Source organism: Tubulanus polymorphus, chromosome 11 (genome assembly GCF_964204645.1).
Source record: "Tubulanus polymorphus chromosome 11, tnTubPoly1.2, whole genome shotgun sequence".
In the NCBI taxonomy this organism is placed as follows: Eukaryota; Metazoa; Nemertea; class Palaeonemertea; order Tubulaniformes; family Tubulanidae; genus Tubulanus; species Tubulanus polymorphus.
The window spans coordinates 7,410,128-7,434,234 of NC_134035.1; the positions used below are offsets into that span (position 1 = coordinate 7,410,128).

A 24,107-nucleotide genomic window follows, 5' to 3' on the forward strand; every position below is an offset into this window, starting at 1 on the left:
CAGTGAAATCCCGCATTGTAAGCTATTGGACTAGACTCGTTAACGACTATAACAACACCAAGCTCAGCACAATACTCCTTCACCCTAAGCTCCAAAATCAATTCAATTCGAAGTGGATTATAATCGTTGAGAATATTTTTAATCAGTGCGGACTTGGATATGTGTGGCTTGGCCAGCAACCAGTCAATACAGAAGTGACGAAGTCAAGGGTCCACGCGTTATTGTGTGACCAGTATAAACAAAGGTGACGAATTCCATTGTATTTTTGTGTGTAAAAAGAATAAACGTAACAGACAAGAATAACTACCGGATATTGGAAACGCCCTAATGTACTCAAATATAGTGAACTTTTGAATACCAATAACTTGACTACCAGACTAGCTAATTTTCTCTCAAATGTGATATATAATTAAAGATTTAATCTCGTCTGCACATTGAACAGTGATAATTTATATACATCAATTGAGATTTATTGGTTATTACCGCCTTATACTATCGTTTTTAGTCATGGAGACGAATAAGGTTATCTTATCTTACCATTTTGTTAGTCAGTTTGGCATTGGTTTTCCTCGCTGTTGGACTGTGCGTCCTGTTTGGCCTGCTGTGTGCGGGCTGGAGGGCTGTGTGCCCCAGATTCTACTGTGTGTGGATTAGAGGCTGTGTGCCTCGCATGACTATGCGTCCTGTTTGGCCTGCTGTGTGCGGGCTGGAGGGCTGTGTGCCCCAGATTCTACTGTGTGTGGATTAGAGGCTGTGTGCCTCGCAGGACTGTGTGTCCTGTTTGTTTGCCTGCTGTGTGCGGGCTGGAGGGCTGTGTGCCCCGGAGACTACTGTGTGTGGACTAGAGGCTGTGTGCCTCGCAGAACTTTGTGTCCTGTTTGAGAAAAGAATATAAGAGTCGTTACGTTTAAAAAAAGAAATAAATAAATAAAGGGAATTATGAATTATGAATTTTAGGGCAGAGAAAACTCGAAACTTCAGGATTGTTGGTTCCCACTATTGTGAGATATCGGTCAGGGAGTTCGTCTATTATTTCGCTTTTCTGATCTGTTTCGGCGATTTTAATTAGCGCATTTTCGGTTCGGTGGAAAGTCTAGTCGCAATCAACGCATGATTTAGTTTGCTCCGTTCGTGCGGGACGCGTGACAAATACCCCCACAAAATAATGCGAGCCTTTTGACTACATGCACCCAGATTTTAGCATGTTTCTTTGTTTGTCTTTATGGCTGGACACGAGCAGACTGGCTACCGCGGTACCCTACCTTGGGACGGTGTATTCTATAAGATGTCTCCATTCAAAATCACCGGTAAGCTTTAATTTCTTATGCAGGTGGCGCAGATTGGACAGGCAACCAGTCTAAAGACGAATCCTTTCTCCGGATTTTAGTGTAATACGCCATAACCGTGGATTACAGATTACGAAACTAGGTTTTGAGGTATTTGAAATATCGGCAAGCTCTTACTCTGAGTCCCGTTAATTAATCAGTGCATATTTAGAAAATTAATCTAGCCTGTTGCGGATATATTCTCTCAAAATACGACTGGAGACGCTTTGAAATGCTCATTATTGCTCGATAATATCAATACTGGACAACGGTGAAGTACGTGCTAGATTTGAGCAAAGATGATATTTCACTTTTGTCAATTCAAATTAAAATTAAACGTTCTTTATTTATTGAAATTTGGAATGGAATTATGTACTGAGGATGAAATCTAAATCACGAACGCCTCGTCAGCTGTTCTTTCATTTTTCAAGTTAGTTTTTTGGATTTTGGGGTAGATTATTTTTAACCTCTTCGCTACCACACAATTCAATTCAAAATTTATTGCGTCCTTATAATTTACAGAGATTACATGAGACAGACATGGCAATAAAATAAAACTCAAAAAGATACTGACAATTAACAAGAGAGAAAGAGTAAAAAACAAACAAACACATTTGAACAATAGAAACAAACAGGCGCTTACACTGTTATTCAATAACAACATACAAGGTATAATACAGGGAGACCCAGAAATTAAGATAATACATATAGGCATGTTGGAAGAATGATGGATATTACATGAAGATTATGAGATGAAAGATATTATATAAGATTAAGTTATAAACATGTAATCTGACACTTTATCAAGTAGTGAGTAATATATAAGGTTGAAGGCAGACCCAAATACGTGTATATATATATATATATATATATATATATATATATATATATATATATATATAAGGATGGGTTGAGATGGGTTTTTCTTTGGAGGCAAAGCTCGTTGACCAGTTGAGAGGATATGTCACCTATTTCACTGTCATTGTTGTTATATTCAATTAGGAAGAGGAATTTGTCATTGTCGGAGAGTTCAGAGAAAGGGGGAGCGATATCAGTTATTCGTTCAAAAACAGGTAGGCCTATATGGGTGGAACAGAGTGTTGGGCAATGGACGAGAAAGTGTTCTTCATTCTCTATATTGATGAGCTGAGGCACAGGGGACAGGTTCTACATTTAGGAGCTATAGGAGGGCGAGAGTGTCGGCCTTTTTCTATTTGAAGGGATTGGCTAGAGACTCTGAGTTTAGATAGTTCTTTTCTATTTTGGAATTTTTGATGAAGATAATTTTCAGGATAAAAGCCTTTCTTAAACAGTTTGTATGTGCGTAATTTAGGTGTTTTAGTGGAATCATTAATGAGATTGAGCCACTGGGAACTATATAGGGATTGAAGTGAATTTTTTATAGATTTGGATCACAGGTAATGTAACGCGCCCTCACCAGAGCATTTTCCCATATTTTGACATATTTTCGTGTTTTTATTTAGATCTCAGAAAATACTAATAATCACTCCTACAAACCATTTATATTTGTAAAGCTAAGGTCCTCAGCTATCAGATGGTATTGTTTAGAATCAAATCGTTTAAATCAGAAATTGATCACCAATAATTATTGATCGATTTTTTGATCGATTTGTGGAACGATCAATGGATTTTGATCGAATAACTTGTAATGATTCATTTCCAGCACGTTTTTTGTATTGTTATCATGTAGTAATTGACTGTCTGATTACTTATCAGTTTCTCCCTTATAATTGACCACCAAATATCGAACAAAAAAACTCATGCACGTGCCTTCTTGTTTCGCGCGCAAAGTGGTGCATGTTGTCACTCAAGCATAAATTTACTTTGATTCAGTTCAGTATTTGAGGCACTGATTCGCCATCTTTGAGTAAATAGTGTAACTAAACTGAAGCAGACGATCATTTAGTACGTCTATACACCAGCAGCGTAGTGACTCACCACACCAGCAATTGTAGTAAATGAATATATTTGTGACGTAAATATACGTCGCGCATGGTGAGAGAAGGACATTATTTGCGACGTATATATATATATATATATATATATATATATTTATATACTTTTTATCATTTCAGAATGCCAGCGAAGTTGAAAGTACGAGTTTTGGCAGCCCGTGATCTTCCGATTATGGACAGAGCGAGTGAGCTTACAGATGCATTTGCTGAGGTATAATTAGATGTGGCCATTGTTAGGCAGGTTCCCTCATCCAACATTCATGAATTTGGCAATGGGTATACATAGTTTGAGAAGGGATCTTTAACATATCATACAGGGCCATGCGTTGATGTGTAAAAGGTTTTTTGAAAATGTCCATTGATCTTAACACATGGGTTGATATTCGATAATTGTAAGCGCTGTCGTGGGACATAATAACACGCATAGCATAATGATTCTGCCCCACTGGGGAGTTGAATTTTAAACGAATCCACAATTGGTTGGCTGTATTTTTTATCGGTACATGTACCTATTCATATTTTGTATCCGCAATCAATTGCCAAGCTGTAGCTCATTTTGTATTCTATGATTATGATGGCATCGCCCAAAAAGCATGAAATTTTCATGAAAATGAATAGGCTTGTTATATTTTTGTTAATTAGGTTCATAGTGGCCCTCTAAGCTGGTAGGCGACTGTTGCAGCCGCGAACACATTAGCTAAATTCTCCCAAAAAGTCAAAAACATTCATGTTCATCATTTTTACAGGTGAGATTCAGCAATACAGTTTTTAAAACGGATGTATTTCGCAAGTCATTGAATCCAAACTGGAATTCTGAGTGGTTCAAGTTTGAGGTAATAGGAAAATCCTTCAGAGCGGTATCAATGAGTTTGATCAATATAATTTCGGCTTGAATCAATTATGGAGTTAATCCTTTTTGTGAAACTGGATCCAGCACTGCGGGACTGGGTCATTAAACTCGTTCTCTTTACGTTAATTCATAGGTCGATGATCAAGAACTACAAGATGAGCCATTACAAATCCGAGTGTTAGACCACGACACGTACAGCGCGCACGACGCTATCGGTAAAATCTATATCGATTTAAACCCATTGTTAGCGAAAGAGACGACTTCTGTGATTAGTGGCTGGTTTCCACTGTACGACACCATGCACGGTAAACAATGATTTTATAGAGAAAAGTAGCCGCAGACGCGCGATCGTGACTTAACCCTTCCAGTGCTGACTAATTAATACCCTACAGTGCTGAGGATAATTTGAAAATTTTGAAAAATTCCACCGTAGTGTGTTGAATAACGGGAATACCACTGTAAGTGCATCGGCACTGTGGTTCAGTGTATCGTTAGTTATTAATTTCACTATGTTTGACAGGTGCTGCCATCTTTCAAAAGAGATAAAAACAAATTACATTTACACACTGCAGTGCGGTGTAGATGCACTGAAAGGGTTAAGTTTAAAATGGTCTTACGCAAGACTTGTCTTTGAGTTTTAGATGTTTACTGAACCTAGTTGTCCTCAGACTGATCTTAAATCTAAGCCTTGACTATGCAACTACTATGCCCAGGCTCGAAACATAGTTACTCCTACTGTGGGCTTTAGTCTTGACTTTTGTTAGATTGGTTATAGGGAGGGACAAGTAAGGCTGCGGGTGGCTTAGTTGAGTGGTCACTGAACCCATCTGTCTTTCATGTTTTTATCTCCCTTGGTGGTGAATCAGGAAAATAGCAATAGTAGAGTGTTTGCCACTGGGCCTATTGTCTCAGATAAGATTATCATCGACAAAATATTTCAAATCTTTCCTTCCTCATATTCACCTGATGCCTCATTGCTTCCTAGTGCTCTGGAATTCACTTGCCTCGGAGGAAAAGGTATCTGTCCCGTGAGACCCGAGGCAAGTGTAGTCTATAAGCTGTAGTCATTAGTAATACCTTAAGGAACTAGCATCAAGACGGTTTAACAATAAAAGATTTGCTTGTTACTTTTTTTAGGAATTCGAGGAGAATTGAATGTTATCGTCAAAGTAGATCTATTCACTGATTTTAACAAGTTTCGACAATCCTCGTGTGGAGTTCAAATATATTGCAGTAAGTGGCGTTATTTTATGGCAGAAATTGATTCTGGTAGAAAATAAGGTTTCACTTAAGAGAGCATTAATCACTACCATATTATATGTAATCTCTGGTAATAGAGTATAATATTTCCATTAAGAATTATCTCCTAATTTGAATGTACACATTTTTTTTAAACTGTTCAGCGCCAGGAGTTCCGCAAGGTCACGTCATCCACAACATGTTGGGTTTTATTGAGGAGTTGGTCGTCAATGATGATCCGGAGTATCAGTGGATTGATAAGATTCGAACTCCGCGAGCGTCCAATGAAGCTCGACAACGCTTGTTCTCTCAACTCTCGGGAGCTTTACAGCGACGTATCGGACTTAAAGTTCTCGAACTCGGAGGGAATGCTGTAATCGGGTAAGTGTATGCCGTTTAAGTACTGCCCTATGATATGTCCTCCAGTTGCTACTACATTTTACTCGTTTTGTTATTAAAAGTTATTTGTATTTGTATTTGGAGATATTTATGAAATGTATGAGGCGCAACGTTTCAGTTTCTCACTAGAGAGCATCATCTCACATTGTACGCGTATAGTTAGCTATTGATTATTTATATTCTCTATTCATCATTTCCGATTCTAGTAATCTCAAGGCTCATATACTCGGCCATTATCCTGAGTTAACCAAAGAGTGTTGAGGTCTTGAGATTTCCAATTGAGTACTGGGTATTCGCTGTTTGGTATCTGGGTCTGCAGCTTCATTCGTGCTTGAACATCATTGATAGCTCGTTGCTTATGTGAATTCTTCAGGTACAGACAGTGTTTTGATTTGGAAGGTGAATCCGGTATTGTTGTGCGTGGAATCGGAACTGCTGTGCACATGACGAAATCGACACAATTATTGAGTCCTCACAGTTCATCGCCGGTCATGAGTAGAGAGTAAGTATACTGTGATTAATGTTCGAGTAGATTTACCGTAATGAGATCGGATTCAGCCAGTTGTCTATCTGTTTATCACCTGGACCTTGTTGTTATCTCTCCTCCTGGCTTCTCTAAATTCGATCTCCAATACTGTGAACTTACATAGAAATTCTCCTTCAGTAAAAATGATGCTCTAATAGATTCTTTATGTGATAATCTTTCCCCCATTTTCTATTTGTTCTATGAAAGTGAGTATCCTTTTTGAAAGAACTGATGGCAGTAGGTTTATACATTGAGGGTCTTGTGCAGTTGATTATTAGGCCACACCAAAAGAAAACCCTGTTCCTCAGGCCCAACCGACCCGATATTTCGTCGTTTCAAATAATCATTTTCGGAATAAAATTTAATTGCCTACTGACCCTTTTTGTGGTCGGTTTCGCATAGTGAAAGACACTTTGTTCAAATGATGTCATGTCAAATTTTTAACATTCATTTTTCTCTGTAACAACATAATGTCTACGCTTTTCGCAGTATACAACTTGTTTGTACCATTGAATGTTAGATCAAGTTTATTTCCGTCATTGGATGTAAAAAATTGACAGAATTCCTTGAATAATTATGGCTAGACTATGGGATGACGGCATGGCACTGCTATGTCGAGTGCGCTGACTTGATTATGGAAAACCCACGCTCTGATTGGTTGTTTTGGGAATGCCAGCACTTTTGATGTAATTATGGGAAACCACGCTATGTTTGGTTGTTACTAGTAAAAGTGCTGAACTGATCAGTTTGACAAGTTTAGTCGCTTATATACGGTAATCGCTCTCTAGAAGGCAGTTTTTTTAGGCCAGCCTTAGGCTGAGCCTATTACTATACAAATGGAGCGAATTTAAATGACATGGTTTCCAGAGCAAAGGCTCTTTTACTGTGCAACTGAGCATATATTCATAAAAATCATTCATTAAAGCATTATCCATTCTCCAAACTCTACGTAGCTAAATTTTGAAAGAGGGCCACGTCAAATTTAATCTGATCGCAAAAATATTGGTTATGAAAAGCCAATCAGAAAGCAAAGACTCCTCTATGATTGGCTTAGCCGCAGAAATCAGCAGGTGTTCATGTGAACCCGCGGTATCGTCTACCGTTTTACTTCCGGGTTTTATTTTAAGATCTTAAATTGTATTTCAAGATCAATTTCTGTGAAAGCTTTAGTTGATTTGGTTTTTGGGAGGAATATTTTTATTAGCGCTACAGAAAATATCATTGACCATTGTACAAAGTCCGGGAAAAATAGCTTTTTCTTAAAGCGGATAGATGACCTTGATATGCTAATTAGCCATGTGCTCAAACTACAAATTCAATCAAATTTTATTCCGCAAAAAAAATCAAATCCAATTCAATTTTACTTTATTAAACAAATAGAACATCCACTTCAATTTTGTTGTATTGAGCAAATTTCAGAAAATTCAATTCTATTCCGCATTAAAATCAATAAGACCAAGGGAAAAGATTTATCTGAGGTATTTGTTCCAGATCCAGTCGCTGTCTGTGCTACTTTTGTATTCTACGATTGTATTGTGTAAATTATTAGGTATTGACTCTGAGCTGGGAGTGTATTTTGACAAATTTAACCCACAGAATGCATCATCATTTGCCATTTTATGAAAAGCTGACAGGCTGGCCATAGTGCCCCTTGGGGCTCTTGTTTTATCCTGACATGGATTTCATTTAACTTTGCCGATTAGTTTGTCTGATGTGTAAGAGGCTACAGAAGGGATTTTTCAGTGGGGAGGCTTTTTTCTGAAAAAATTTTTGAAAATTCAATCGCCGGATATGCATTTTTGGGCCATTTCATGGTCTCATTCACAGAAGCATGAAAAGTCGTGAGCCAACCACCTTGTACAAAGAACGACGAGCTGCTACGCGGTAGAGCGTGCTTTTGAAAAAAGTTTTGTAATTTTTGTAATTTAGTAAATTTTTGTTAAGCAAAACAGTGTTAATTTCTGGTGACCTGAAAATACTTAGCAGCAAACTATAAGTAATAGGTGGAGGTCTGAATATTTTAGTGGTAAAATCCATGATTTGAAACGATCTACTTACATACGCCAAATTTTTATTACGGTACCGGTATGTTACATAGCTTCCGCGGCCATACATCGGAAAAAGTTGTCAAGACTCAATATTTAGCCACCATCTGATTTGTGATTTGAATTTTATACATGTATTTTCAAATACATTTTTTCCAAATATAAAATAGTTTCCCTGCCTACCTGTACCCTACGAAATTTTGGACGTGGACCGTAAACAAATGTTTATTTTTGGCTTTGATTTGACTACAAAATAATTCCTTCAGTAAGAAAAAATGAAATAATAGAAATTTGAATTCACAAATTAAAAAGATTTTTCATAAGCCAAGCAGGCCCCAGTTTTCAAGGTAAACCAGACTTTGCCCATGGGCAATTTATTTTCTTTTTAACCCTTACGTTACCGGATTCTTATTCAAAATCGAGTCCTCAGGAACCGTATTAATTTCTAGGAATTTTGGTGAAAATAGGTCCAATTTTCAAACAACTAGATTTTTACTGAATAAAGATATCCCCTTACTTTTAATGAAAAAGTTGTACAGTTTTGTCTCTAGTTTCTATTCCTACCATTTTTAGCTAGGTTCTGGACACTTGGGTTACGTAAAAGATATTTTGAATGATAAAATTTTTGGAATACTGCTGTGTTCACTTTCAGGCGAGTCGATTTCATCAGCACTGTCTTAAGATTTGCACCCCCATTCAGCATCTAAATCACTTGCACTCGAGTCTGAATCCATAAAGATTCCTCTAATATTATCTGCGCTCAATTTATGAGACAAGATGATCCTTTTATACTCTTCATAATATCGAAATAGTCAATCAAAACCAGTTTCCATTCGTACAAAATCTACTTCCGGGTTGTAATCGTTGTGATTGCTATATATTCTTGAGAAGCAATTTCAGATACCTTTCTTGGTCGCAATTGGTTCAGGAATTCATGCTGCTTCAGTTGCGAGGCGCTATATCTAACACCATAGCTGATTTTTCATGAAGGAACATCAAAATTTCGCAATGTCCGTATCTCGCCAAACGGCGAGACCGGTTCCTGAATGGCCGCTTCCGTGGCGAGACTGGTAATGTAAGGGTTAATCAAATCGTGATGTCGCACTGAGATCAACATTGTAAAAATATTTTATTACATTGGATTTAACAATTTGATTCTGGAAATAGTTTTCAATAGCCTTTTATCATTGCGGTTTATCTACTAGCTGTTAACCATATTCCTGACTAAAAATTGGTCCCGTAAAAAGTATTTACGGCGACCAACCCCATTTTCAAAAGTTTGCCAAAAAAATTTTTTCTATAAAAAGAAAAGAAAATTCCCTACCTGCCCACCCATTTTGGTGATTGCCCCGCCCGAGAAACAGGATTTTGTTTTTGGTGTGGCCTTATTTGAATCTTTTCTTAACCTCTTCACTATGGGCAGATAATGTAGCGCAAGATAATTTTATATAGTAAGTCTCTTGAAATGTTTCAGTTTTCCGTTGCCTGAAGATGTCGAAGCTCCTAATTCGCCGACAATGTTGACTCCTCTGACGGCGCCGGTTGTAACTAGTCATTCACCCATTCCTGGTAAGATGCCGGCTATGCCCGTCCTAGTACGGCGTTCTTCAGATTCTGATCTAAGCACTCCGCCTAAAGGTACGACATTTTTCTATACGATGCATGCTGAACAAACCTCCCTTTTATCTTTCCATGATTGCCACAGCTCTCTTCTGAATTCTACAAAAATATCTTGAATCTAACAATTGTTTTGATATTTTTTCATTTGATAGTAAGAAAAGAAATATTCTGTAATTTTTCCAAGCAATTTCGCATTTATTTTTCATCTTCAAAATTTATTTTTTTGAAAAGCAAGTCATTTTATGAGATATATATAGACGATGAAAATAAATATTGTTATATTATTGTGTTTTTATCTTCGCGGAGAGAATTTGAGCATGTTAATTTGTTCAATGATTTGGTATATGTAGTTTTTTATGCTTTGTATCACGATTGGTTGTATACCTGTGTATATCTGATCTGTATTGATTATGTTATCACAGAGAAGTTTGCGTTAGTCATGTCAAATACGTATGGGACCATTCATTTATTACACACTATGGAGGCAGGCCTATTCAACGCAATATTCGAAAGTATATCCAAGTACTGTTCCCTGTAGCGGTCATGACTTTGGTCTGAAACGTGGTCATAAATATTAAGTCTAGAATTGTAAGATTGGCTATCAACATGAGTGGCCGGGTCTTTGAATGGTCCAAACCTGTACAGCGCCCAATTGCACATGACCTATATCCATAGGTGGTCATAAGTCGTTGAAATAGGTACATATTGAACCAAAATGAGCTTAGACTAGACTATGCAAGTGAACCATGCTGTGATTTTATCCCAGCTTTTGTTTTGGTGGAATAGCAGTCGGAAAGGCTGTGCCTTGTGTTTCGTCGAATGAAAATAAGTCAATACATGTACTGTACTGTTATTTCGTTGTGTTTTGCCCAGTGTCGTAGTTTGTCTTGGTATTATGATGGGCAGGGTGGCCAGTTACTGGCCAGATTGACCTCATTGTAATTGCATACAGTACCACGGTACAGTATAATTAATTCGCTCATTACTTTTTTTCACATTGTACACCGTAAATTTCAAATTTTATGCCTATGTAATGAATGGATGTTCCAAAATGTATCGAAATACGCTAGTCTTGATTCATTCGTATTGCGCACCTCCGGATGTTCCTGTCCTCCTTCCGAGGAATTGGTTTTCATTTCAGCAGTTTTTCATTATTCAATTGTTTAGCAATTCGTTCATACGTGAACACTAGAAAAGTGCGTCAGAAGTTCGTCTCGTATCAAATGAATTTTTTATTGGTTTAGGTTTGCGAACTGTGCGTTCATTTTCTATTGATGAAGGTACAACCTTTGTTTGTGGTAGTATGTATATACCTTATTTACGATTTCTTGAGTGTCTCTTGTGTTTTTTTTTCTGACGCATTAAGTACATGTTTTAAATGAGCATGCCGATACATTTTACCTTCATCATATACTTATTACCCTTGCATGTTTTCATCCTTCACTCCTTCACGAGAAACACTATTACGTAATTATTATCATAGGGCTAGGTTGAATTCGATTTAAGTAGGCCTAGATTAGATATATTTTTTGCTTAGGTGTTGGTATCGGAATTTGTATCGAGTATTCAGTTGAGCGCATTTTTTTAAACCCATTTTCGAAACTATCATTAGAATTAATTTGAAAAGTCAATATTCTCTCAGTTTTTTCTTCATGATTGATGGGCTCAAAATTGAATATAGTGTCGCTTAACATAATGAATTATCTGTGATGCCATTTTAGTCATTCTGCAGTTCACTGACATTAGGTTATGCTCCGTAGCAGATCTAGAATCCTGAATGAGAGACTCCTGATACACTGAAAAACGTGAATCCAATATTCACGGAAGCTCCCTCAGAGCTCAAAGCTCCCTTATGTTCCTCCCGGATCTTAGAAAGCTTATCCTGAATTTTGGCAAGGGCATTCGAGGTTTTTATATATCGGGTAAAATCGGAATTCTTGATTCATTTTTCTGGGGAGGAAAATCTGGGAATTCTGAATCTTCTCGAATGTTAGGGGAATTTTTGTGTTTTGTTCTTGCTAATGACCAGTGAGGCACTTAAGTAGAAACATCCACCCTGATGAGCAATATGATTTAATCAGGGAATTTTTGGAAAAGAGTCGGCAAAAATCAGGAAAATTTGGATTCCCAGTTTGATCTTTGTAAGGGCTAATGAGTGCACTTTTCAGAGATATTCATTAGGAAACATGAGCTACATATCAGTAGAAACTAATGCACTGCTGGTGCTGACCTCAAAGAGAAGAAAATGTTAGACAAATTCGAAACTAATTCTCACCGCGGTATCGTATTTTGCGCATCATTAATTTAACTGCATGTATGAATACACAAATACAGGCCAACGCACTGCTGTATTTTATTTTTCGTTTTATAAGTTCATGAATTTGTGCACTTTCCCTGGTTACGTAAGGCTATAATTATAATGTTCTGTTTTGACCCGCTCTGACGGGCTGATTACGCCTTTTGAAATTCTTGGTTAAACTAGATTTTGATGAACCATATGAAGTGCGAAGTGCTGTCTAATGCTTTACTGAAATTATGATTCTGACGGAATCTTTGATGAAATACTCACTTTCTGTGCTCATTTTCTTGAAAAAAATCTGCTGATACGCCGCGAAATATCTATGGTGTCACGAGCGTATTTGAATGAAATCTGCTTTTAATTTTAATCATGGTTCCCACAGAACAGGGAAATTGGGAAAAACTTGGGAATTTTGAAATAATAATTCCCAGTTTGGGAATTTGAACAATTTTCCTCAAACCAGGGAAATACTTGGGAAATTCATTACGTTTCACATATTGCATTTGCCAAGGGCAACTTTCTTCAGCAATTTCCCTTGAAAATCACCTTTATCAACCAGTCACCGCTAAAATGTTGACTGTTGAATGACGATATGTGTTCATTTCCATTTGGGAAAATTGAAAAATCACCCATGAAATACTTGGGAAAAACTTGGGAACTTTTTTATTCATATAACTGCGGGAACCATGTTTAATCTCTGTTTCTTAGATTGTAAAATTGAAATGATGTTTTGGTTTAAGCAGGTAGTCAAGCCGGAAGTAGTGGCAGTGGTAGTGGTGGAGGTAAACCATCGCAGCCTCGACCTCCGTTTCCTCAACAAAGTATCGAAATGTTGGTACGTTTTTCAAGTAGAATAATCGGTTCATCATGAAATCTCCACTTAACAGCTATCCCACCAGATGGCATGACTAACAGTTGGTTTAACTTGTACGCTATCGACTATGAGTATACTCGTACTTTACGAGTTATGTTGTAGCTGATCCTGTTTGTTATTTTGCTTTCTGCCACACGGGATTGGTTCACAATGTGAACAATGTGCTTCATTCTCGATGCTCATTGGTACATTTTGCACGTACGCTCACTGTAACAGTGCCAAGTGCGGCAGCAATCGTCTTAAGCGATTGTCAGAACTAGTCCATCTCAATTCATTTAAAACGATTTCTTTCAGGAATTTCCATTTTTTACGATCAAGTCATTTCCGCAGGGATTTATTGGGCACTACGGCGGTGTTGTGTCGGCTCGATCAGTCAAACTCCTCGACAGGATCCACAATCCAGGTAATTCATCCAGGTTTATTCAATATGTTCTTATGTATGAGATAGTAAGTAAAGTAATACAGTAAAACCTCTCTTTTGCCGGGCAAAATCTTATTTTGGTGTCAGGCTAAAATAATCAATTTCTTATACTTTTATTATTAGGTCCATTGGGCCATCCCAAATTATTTGACAATTATTTTGGGATGGCCTTAGTGCCATCCTTACATAATCATAAAAAAGAATTAACGGTACTCAGTAATAAACCTTGAAAGGTTTATGATGATAATGAACTGTTTGATGATAAACACAAGCAAAGTAAAAACCTATCGATAAACCACTTTTGACTGTCCATGCGTAGTGGCATGAGGGTGTAAGATGATGTTTTTTTTTTCCACACAGATGAACCAGAAACAAGGGATGCTTGGTGGTTAGAGCTACGTACAGAAATTCGATCTCATGCTCGAGCGATGGGATGTCATGCTGTTGTCGGCTATTCTGAATCCACCAGTATATGGTAAGTAAAAAACAAATGATATTGTTTCAAATTTTGGGTTAAAATTTTTTTCTAGGAAAAGACAGCTAGAGAATATTTAACATTTCGACCATAATTTTGGTATATTTTTTGTGTAAATCTTTTTTTGCTAAAAAACATTCGAAATATCCACGGATTAAAGCCTGTATTCAGAAACTCGTGGAGTGAATTTAGATAATCATGAACCTAAAAAGCATGATTTTTTTGTAGTAAGTTGACTTACTAATGAAATCCATTTAAAACGTTGATACTCTGGATAATATTAGAGCACTTACTTGTAAGCTTTCGCATACAACTCTATCCATAATCATACTGATATGACTGACATCACACACTGACGTCACTAACGGCATACAGTTGTATGCGAAAGCCTGAATCTACATCAAAGGTTTAAGTTGACTTACATGTATATTATATTCTATTTCATGTTATAGTGATGAAGTGATTGTTTTGTCAGCGATGGGTACAGCGGCCATTGTGAATCTTCGACTCGTAGAAACAGTGCCGCCTCCTCCTCCGGTCACCGAGAGGTCTGTACTCAGTACTTCTTTAGATCGTCAGCATTTTGACAAGGAGAAAAAGCTTCATATTGACGTGCATTTGGCTAGTCAATTTACTGCCTGCCATCTTCACAGCATGTGAGTGGTAATAAAAGAGCATGATTTGCCAACATAAACATCATTTTCCTGGCTCCAATTTTCACATAATTGTCATTGTCGAAATTTGATCCTATTTTGACTGAAATCTGACTTACAAAATGTTTTACTGGGCCTAGACCGCAGCTAGTCTACTACCATCCTCCCTCGGCAGGGATTCGATCCTGATGACATCGCTACACTTGGACACAACACCAAACCCTGTGAAACTAGATCGGGTGCGCAGATTTACCGCATGAAAACATGCGGTACCAATCAGATTGTCAAGGCAAAGGCAAATTTCACAGAAGAACTATAAATGGACAAATGCAGGCTAAAATAAAACAGGATATCTGGTACCGTGGCAATCTCGATGCCATCAGGTTCGAATCCCTACTGGGAATTTAACCTTCATCTCTGAATTTACTCCTGGGTACCGTAACTAACTCTCGGTTGAATTCTTAACCCAGGGTCTAGTTTGATTAATTTAAAAATCAATATAAGAATTGACGAGGTAGAACTTTGCAATGTGTCACAAATGATGGTTAAAGTCTAAAGTCCAACAATGATATTTGTTAGCTGTCTATAAAATCAGGAATCTTCCATATTTCAAATTCGTTATTGATGCTGTATTAGAATTCAGGGTTATGTTGGCATTTCATTGTATGTTGTTGTTGTCCTCCAATTGCTTGTTTCTTTTTCATTGTTTTCACTGGAACAGATAATAAAGATTCTATCCTCTGTTTTTCATACTGCTCCTGATTCCTTGAAAATATCCCCTCTAAATTGATTAGATATTTTAAAGCACCTCAAATCAAATCTCTTAATCAGAGAAATAACTTAAATCACTGTGAAATTCCTTAAAATTTTTAAAGTGGCCAATATGATGACTCACTTCATAGGCCTATTGCTTCTGACTATATCAGCGAGATGCCCATACTAGTAGACCTTTTAGAGGGGGACCAGTGTATGATACCACGCTAAAGCTTCTTTGAAGAAATAAAATCTAGTATCAAAAGACTAGTAAAAATAAAATTTAACCCATCAAAATCTATGCTCTAATAAAAACGTATTCACATGTTATTAACTGTAATATACTTTACCACCGTCACTGTCTATAGTTTTAAAAAGTATTTTATCTTGAATTTCTAAAAGGCATTGATCTACATTTGTCCGAAAAAAACAGAAATCCCCCTGGCTACGGCCCTGTATTTTCGCTCTTGCCATGTAAACCATACCTAGAAATTCTAGAACAACAGTATAGTAGTATGAACAACGGATGATGAATTCCAGACAGAGTGTTTCTTTGGATACTATACGTGTGTGATGTGCTCTTCATTATATGTTAATCTTTTCATTCACATGTACTCATAATATTTGTCTTAAGCCACTTGGAATTTTGCGAGCACGTGAGCATCGAGAATACAGACAACTCGATATCGTATCAACTCAGTGAAATATTTTCAGTCCCCATGCTTATGAGACTTTATTGCTGTATAAAAGAAATTGTTTTGAAATTATCAATGTTGTTTTGTGTATTTTTAGCAATGAAGATGGCGCAGTAACGAATAATTGTGGACTGTGTCACATTCCATATACCGAGTCAACCGCTCCATTTCCCATTAATCTATCAGCTTGTCACATCTGTCGGTAAGCGAGCCTCACTTAATATGGTGATTTGTAATCGGTTGATGGAATTGAAAATCGATGGAATATTCCTATTTCAATGATTTCAATTTCTCCGTAAAGAATGATATTTCGTTATCATCGAGAAATGATAATACAAGTATTGAAAAAAACAACACAAAATGGCTCCAGTCATGTAAAAAACCTAGCTCAGTGTCACGATAAAGTTTAACTCAAATTTTGGTTAAGTTCAGTGTTGTCAGACTTCCAGAAATTTCCGGAATTCCGGAAATTGAAACTTTCAACAAAAAAGTTCCCGCAAATTTTCGGCCATTCTACTACATCTAATAAACGATTTTTAAGAAAGATGTTTTTGTTTTTATTCATGAGCGATAGTTAAGTCAGCATAAGCCTCCCGTGATGCTGAACAAAATCGCTCCGTGAACGCTCATAGCCGTTGCTATGATGTCATCACCTATTCATAAGCATAAAAAAACAATGTAGGTGGCATCACATTATGGGCTCTGAAAGCCGTTTTTTGCATTATGGTACGGGGAACGATCTTGAATTTTGTTTCTGGAAATATATTTGCCAGGTGCTGGCAACACTGTAATTTGCAATCTGTAAATTCATATTTTCGATGATGACAAAAATTTCAAACTTCACCGTTTTAAGCATAAAATCTTCATAAAACTGTACCCTGGCAGGAAAGGGTTAATTCTGACTCCTCATGCTCTGAATTATTGATTTCTCGTCTCGTCATCTGCGCGAAAATAAACAATTTCTACTCGAACAAATTTCAACCTTTTCATTCGCAGAAAGCAAAAAGTACCCGACGTGCTGTTCACGACGGTTGATCCACCTGCTGAGCTGCCCATCATCGGTAAGGGCGCGTTGATACAGGCTCGAATCTGTCGACAAAAACGTGACGAAAAATCAGAAGCTAATGCCAAAGAGATCAGTGACGTGAGTAGAATTAAAAAAATATAGTTTAATATACATGTAGTTTAAAGCCCCCAAAATAAGCAAATCACGGAGATATAAATAACACAATTTTTGCTATCCTTTATCAGATTTTGAAAATTCTAGCATTCTTACAATAGTTTATTATATCCACCAGACGCAGGGGGTATTATATGATATATGAAGTTAAACATGTAATGCCATCCAAGATATAGCAATTTTCATACAAAGTGGATGTTGATGTCGGACCTATGAGGTTATTTTATTGTCAACCAATTATGTGGTTGATCATGTGCAATGTCGGGGATAATAAGGTGCAATATTCAATATATTGTTGTCCATATGGTAATTTATTTTTGCATGTATTTTCAGTGTTTACCGTTTATGGAGTACGATCTTCACAGTCAGTTACTGTCGAAATTGAAAATTAAAGGAATGAATGCTTTGTTTGGTCTGCGAGTTCAAGTCACTATTGGAGAAGAACTCATCATTGTTTTAGCGGTAAGATTCCGTCAGCAGCTGGTGTTCGAGTGCCTTTAAGAATACAAAGCTATAAGCAGTTTTAACTCATAAACCTACAAACCAAAAGTCTCTATAATGCACAAAATATTACTTAGATTTTCAAAATTCTTTTGAGTAGGACCGTTCACCCGTCTCAGGCAGATGACGTGGATAGTGAACGTGTTGACAGTATTCCAGGTTTTGTTTTATTTTCATTTCAGACTGCTACTGGTGCGCTTATAGCTGGTCTTCCTACTCCGGCATTACCAAAAGTTTCTGGAAAGGTAGGCAAGCAGTATTTTTTTGATTTATGTATTCAGATTTTGGGTGCACCCCATGATGATCCCGATGTTTCCCAGAAAATGATAGTTAGTTATCGTTCTCATCTATTTTCTGAATGATAAGACAATTAATTACGTATAATTTTCTGTGATCAAGATGTATAATAGGATGTCTATTTCGTATGTAGAAAATTAGGTAAATATCACCTTGCATCAATGCAAAGAATTGAATTTATGATGGTCAGTAATGATGTAGGAAAATAGACGCCTCATGAATAGTACAAAGTTTTATCTGATTGATTATCTGGTTAATTATTGAAAAATGGATGAGTAACCAACTGACCACCATTTTATGGGACTCCCTGGATCTAGTTCCACAGTTGTGAATCAATATTTGATTCTAGAGTTAAAACATCAGAAATGAATTAATTTTAACTCTCTAGAGTCAAACTCTACTCCGAACTGTGGAACTGGGCCTTGTATTCTGCTTGCAGTTATGATCATTTTGAGTTTTTTTTTGCATTTCATTCTAAAGTTTTTTATTTTCTTTGATATTTTAAGTTTATATCGTTTTTAAGGTGTTCGCAAAATTCGCGTGAACAGTTTCTTCTCTCTTCCAGGTGTTCTTTTGATTTATATTTTTCGCGCTCTGCAATATTGTTTTCAGGTGTTTCGTAGACATAGAAAAAAGAAATTTCAGTATCGTCCTTGTGTATCAAAGGTACAATGTAGTGCTAATAGATGGCGTACTGCTCTTTTCTATATTATACCTGTATAACGAATCAACATTTCATGTTTTTCATTCTGTCACTCCGTTAATCATTATGCATATGATCGAATTATCGATGTTCTTGTACATGTATACATGAATGTAAAATAGCAATATGGTATTTACTGGTAACCTTTCGTTGCTAACAGTTTTTCCACGCTTAAGTGCTGGAGAAAATTTGAACATTCCATGACACTTGTATACGAGATCAGCAGACATTGCGTCTATTCGGGAGTGTGGTGTATGATGGATGTACATTTATTGCTAAATTGTGTCTACCCCATAGTATGCAGTGTTCAATGTACCACTATATTGCATATACCCTGTAGTGCAGTGTATGATATACGTATGGCTATATTTTATGTCTACACGCTGTGCAGTGTATGGCGATGTTTATTTAGTTACCAACATTTCACTATGCCAGGTGCTAGTTTCTTTCAATAGGGTTTTTAACTAATAATCAATTCATGGATACACCACAAAAACATGGATACACTGCATTATGGGGTACATGACCTTCTGCGTTGTTGCCTACTTGTACTAATTAAGTGGAGGAGATGGAGGAAAGTCAGATCGCAAGCTGACCATCAACATACCTTAAAATGTGCTCTATGCTCTGTATTCATCAGGACTTGATTCCATATTAATTGGATAAGTTTGATATTAGAGTTATAATCACTTTAGTCGAATTTTGTATAACTGACTTTGAAACAGGCTGGGGATCTATTTATTTACATGTATGGATTGGACGAAACAGATTAAAAATAAATGATGACAAATCTATTTACAGCGGTATTTTTGTTCTACATGTTATTACGTATCTCTTTAATTAGGGTGAAATATCGTCGAAAGATAAAAGACTCGTCGATCTACAGAAAAAACTTGTCGATTGCGTAAATCGAAACAAAGAAATATACGAGTTGAATTCCACAGTACACGTAAGTTTAGAGTTATTATTATAACAGGTTGCTATAGCTATATAAATTGGCAATGAAAATTCTACTAGGTAATAAAACAATGGTAGTAAGTCAGAGAAAACTGTAAGCCAATAAAAAACTGTTATGCTACGACAAATGAAACCCCAGCTACTACAAGATATCTTTAACTAAGACCCCTAAAACTACAAGATATTTTTTGCTAAAAGTTTGTCACATTGTAGAATTGTAATTTTTTACCATGGAGACAATCGTGAAAATACATTCTGTTTCATTCTTTTCTTGTAAGACTCCGAAAATTCCATATTATGCCGCAGCGCCACTTTCTTCGTTGATTTTTTCGCCGTGATTGTCTCGCATCTGTCGTTGTCACCTACTGGTGTTGTTGCTTTTTTAGTGCAGGCAGATGTTGCTTCATCCCTTATTATTTTGATCTCTGGTTGTTCTTTCTTAGTTTGTTCTCTTCGGGTATTATGGTTTGACAAATTCTTGTCTTCGTTTTTAGCCACATCCGATATTGGGTTGGTTATTGTTTCTACTGATTTCAACGGAGCTGTGTTGTAAGGCGAATTTTCTGCCATTTTTTCTTCGATTTCTTTCTCTTTTATTTTTCTCGGATGGACCACTTTCAAATCATTATCATCATTTTGGTTCATCTTTCTCCCAATTGTCGGTGTAGTTTGTGGACCTGTATTTGAATTTATTACCGATGCTTCCATCCACTGCTCCTCATTTGATTTTTCATCGCCCTTAATTCTTATTTCTTCCCTTTCATCTTTAGCTGGTTCAAATTCTTCTTCCTTTTGTTCGAGTGTCTTCACTAAGACCTCTCTTTGTCGTTGTTTTTCTTCATGTTGTTTGATCAGCTTTATGATCGGCTCTGATCTTGTGTAAAACTTTGCCGACTTGTTGACCTACAGATCAAAGAAAATATCCGATAATATTCCGGTATTAAGACATACATTAGGAAAAACTATTGTGGTGTAAAAGGCCTTAGCTCTAATTGTCCATGGACCTCTATGTTAAACTACGTTCAATAAGAATACTCACTCGGTCTAATACAGTCAGGTCAGCTTGTTTCAATAATAGTTTTATCACTTCTGTGTGATGATTTTTACAGGCATAGTGAAGTGCAGTTGAACCACTGGCCTGAAATGATCATAGATTCTCTTTGAAATTTCTGACGTCAGGTGGTTCCAGGACCCCCTGACAACTGGCGTGATATCCATGGTTGCTGGATGACTGAATTCGCTTCATCTTATTCGCAACTATCTTTCTGATTTATGCTAGAATTATGATCCCCTGTTCATCGATCTCTCGATAAGTTCAAGTTCAAGTTGATTTATTTCATAGAAAAGAGTATGTAAATGCATTTCTGCATCTACACTCAGCTGGACTTGTATGAATAATGTTGTCTTTGTGAACAAATATTTCGACAAATTTTGTTTATTTTTCTTACTGGGCCAAAAGTTGAGAAATTGAGAAGATGAGACAACTTCTCAATTTCTCGTCAAAAGTTGTGCACGTGAACCTAGCATGATATTTGGAGAAAATGATTTTCTTTACCTGAGATCTTATGTTCACATCACATCCAGCATTAAGAAGTAGTTTCACAATATCAGTGTGGCCAGCAGTAGCTGCCAGAATTAGTGCAGTTTGACCATGCTGTAATAATGAAGATTTATAAGAGGTGATTCCTAAGGCAAGAAATGGGCAGGTGCATTCCTAGATATAGAAGATGTCTGGGAGCAAAGCCATATTTATCCTCCCAAAAATAGTTATACAGCTATATCCAAGATGGCTAGATTCATATAAATATTTCTGGGACTTTCCTTTATCAATCATGAGTTAACACGGAAATAATTATGTTTTCCATTAATTTGTTTAACTTGTTTATATGAAACTCTTGCTAAGGTTTTAAAGCTTTTCGTGAGCTACAACTTAACGATTATTTTTATCAAATCTTTTCACTAAAGTTCTTAGTCAATTCGAGTTCATGCAGTTGAATATCAATTCAATCGTTGTAAACTCACTTGATTCTGGATATCTACTGTGGCTCCTGCTTTGATCAAATATTTTACTATGGTTGTCTGGCCCTGGTGACAGGAATTTTGCAATGCCGTTTGTCCGTACTGGAAATATGTAGTAAAATACAGTCATGTTCATGTACTGGTATGTGACAGTAATCAAACCCTTCCGACATTACAGATGAGAGAATCCTCGATTGCTTTCGTCTACGAGCAATCACTGCAGAGTCCTCATTTAAATTGATATGACCTATTTTTGATTAAGTTATACCCTACCTCCTTACCTGCGAAAGTATTTTTCATTTCTTTCTAAAAACTTACTCGACTTTGAAAATCAACATTTTGTCCCTGTTGGATATGCTTATTGACCACATCACCTTCTCCTTTAGCTGCAGCTGCCGCAAGTGTCAACATTTCTCTTCCTTTTCTCAATTAAATATATTGAAAAATTGAATGTATTCTTCAACGAGGTATATATTCAACGATTCGAGGTATATACCTTTGGATTTAAGCCCTTTTTTATTCTAAAAAATAAATGACCTAGTCTCAACCACTTCGCGTATTAATCACTTCAACACCTTAGGGAAATAATCTGAATTGCATTAGTTGTTTTCTGCCTTAAGACCACTTTCAGTTATATGAGATCCAAACCACTTTAGTTAACTAGATTACGTTACAGCAGTTTACCGAAGTACTTGCAAATTTTCATAAATCGCATACCGTATTCAAATACGCTTTCATAGAACCAGTTTATTATTTCATTTTCTAGTGTGAAACATCGTGATCAATGTTAAAAGTATTACATATTCGCAATCAAAAAATGTTGATCATAGGTTTCATGGTCAATCCGGATACTATCTCTGCTTTATAGTGTGTTTTCAGCCCAAAATAATCCAGAACTTAGCATAATAACTAAGCCTAATTATTTGTCTAACATCTATATTTCAGGAATGTGCAATTGCTACAGATTCTGCTCAGCTAACAGATGAAAGCGAAGAGGAATTGTCTGATTTAGATTTATCGGCAGGCAATAAAGAGACTTTTTTACTTGAGGTATGTTGCGACTATACTAATACCCAAATTATTGTATCTGTATTCATTTAGACTGGATCATACTTGTGAGTTCATTTCTAATACATGCGTATACATGTTATGTTTTAACATCGGTACATTTTAAATTTTTAAATTAGTTGCAATGAACTTGTGGCAGATTTATGTTAGATACATATATATCAATGTATGAATGCAGAATCAGGCGGGCAAGTTGTAGTATAGCAAATGATCTGCTATCCGGTACTAGATTGAACTTGGGGTTATAGCAGTCATGCAACCAAGTGGTTTTAAAACCTTAGCGAATGGAGTCAATTGAAATTATTCATGCAATTTATATTCAAACAGGTCGATGATGCTGATGAAGATATAGGACAATTATTGCTGGAGAACCATCTTCCAGATGGATTTGAAGTTTGTAATACTCAAAGAATGCCAGGAATAGCAAATGACGTTTGCAACCTGCAGGTATTATTATGTTTCTGTTTTCAGATTAACTAAATACTGAATAAGCATGAAATATGGCCACGGTTTTGGTATCATGATAACAATTGTTCTTGTGGATAAGTATAATATGTGGATTTACGAAAACCAAGGGTCACAATCTCATTCAGTATTGAGTACTGATAGTGATATTGTATTGCCCCTGTTTCAATTGAAAAAATCAAGTCAGGAACTGGACTGGTTTATTTAGTAACTAGAATATGGTTTAGTCAGTAACCAGACTGATTCAGTCGGTAACTAGAATGTGGGTTAGTCAGTTATTTTACTGATTTAGTCAGTAATTTGAATCTGGTGTCAACAACCTGGCTATAGTTTAGCGTAAGAAAGCAGTTCATTCATTGACGTATGCTAAATATCTATTCATTAATCTTTCAGTTGTTCACTCGTGTTTGGAGAGGTCATCTCGTGAATAAGATGAGTAAAGAATTCGCAACCATCGTCGATGATTTTGTTAATGTATGCAGATTTATTTTCCAATACAAAAATATCCAGCCTTATCAGGGAAATCATCTCTTTTTTTTTGGTTTTTTCATGCAGAGTATTTTCTTCAAGTTGCGTAAAATGCAGCCGTGCGTGTTGTGCAACTTGGATTTCAACGTCAAAGTACCGGATAAGAACGAAATTCAGTTGTCAGTGACCGGTATCTGCGTCGGTCTCGGCGAAATGAACAACGTCGCCAGTACCAGTTCGAGTTTGAACAAATCGTCAGATTTGAAAACATCCGGTAAATAATACATTATTCTGAGTAA

The 24,107-nt window shown here is 36.6% G+C and overlaps 1 protein-coding gene across 4 annotated transcripts in view; it reads left to right on the forward strand.

The window, feature by feature from the left end:
* Positions 1 to 1,472: 1,472 nt before the first annotated feature.
* The window catches only part of LOC141913396 (C2 domain-containing protein 5-like), a 38,033-nt gene continuing 15,398 nt past the window's right edge, over positions 1,473 to 24,107 (forward strand). For 3 of the 4 annotated variants that reach the window (XM_074804913.1, XM_074804916.1, XM_074804915.1), the window contains exons 1-21: positions 1,473 to 1,601; positions 3,422 to 3,512; positions 4,048 to 4,134; positions 4,285 to 4,456; positions 5,289 to 5,384; positions 5,555 to 5,771; positions 6,163 to 6,291; positions 9,835 to 9,998; positions 13,023 to 13,114; positions 13,448 to 13,556; positions 13,935 to 14,049; positions 14,502 to 14,705; positions 16,248 to 16,352; positions 17,147 to 17,294; positions 17,664 to 17,792; positions 18,014 to 18,076; positions 19,676 to 19,780; positions 22,753 to 22,857; positions 23,203 to 23,322; positions 23,734 to 23,814; positions 23,896 to 24,082. In XM_074804913.1, coding sequence (XP_074661014.1) covers positions 3,423 to 3,512; positions 4,048 to 4,134; positions 4,285 to 4,456; positions 5,289 to 5,384; positions 5,555 to 5,771; positions 6,163 to 6,291; positions 9,835 to 9,998; positions 13,023 to 13,114; positions 13,448 to 13,556; positions 13,935 to 14,049; positions 14,502 to 14,705; positions 16,248 to 16,352; positions 17,147 to 17,294; positions 17,664 to 17,792; positions 18,014 to 18,076; positions 19,676 to 19,780; positions 22,753 to 22,857; positions 23,203 to 23,322; positions 23,734 to 23,814; positions 23,896 to 24,082 — 2,518 coding nt within the window. In that variant the 5' untranslated portion in view covers positions 1,473 to 1,601; position 3,422. The remainder of the gene's footprint in view (positions 1,602 to 3,421; positions 3,513 to 4,047; positions 4,135 to 4,284; positions 4,457 to 5,288; positions 5,385 to 5,554; positions 5,772 to 6,162; positions 6,292 to 9,834; positions 9,999 to 13,022; positions 13,115 to 13,447; positions 13,557 to 13,934; positions 14,050 to 14,501; positions 14,706 to 16,247; positions 16,353 to 17,146; positions 17,295 to 17,663; positions 17,793 to 18,013; positions 18,077 to 19,675; positions 19,781 to 22,752; positions 22,858 to 23,202; positions 23,323 to 23,733; positions 23,815 to 23,895; positions 24,083 to 24,107) is intronic. The other variant, XM_074804917.1, reaches the window with a different exon arrangement.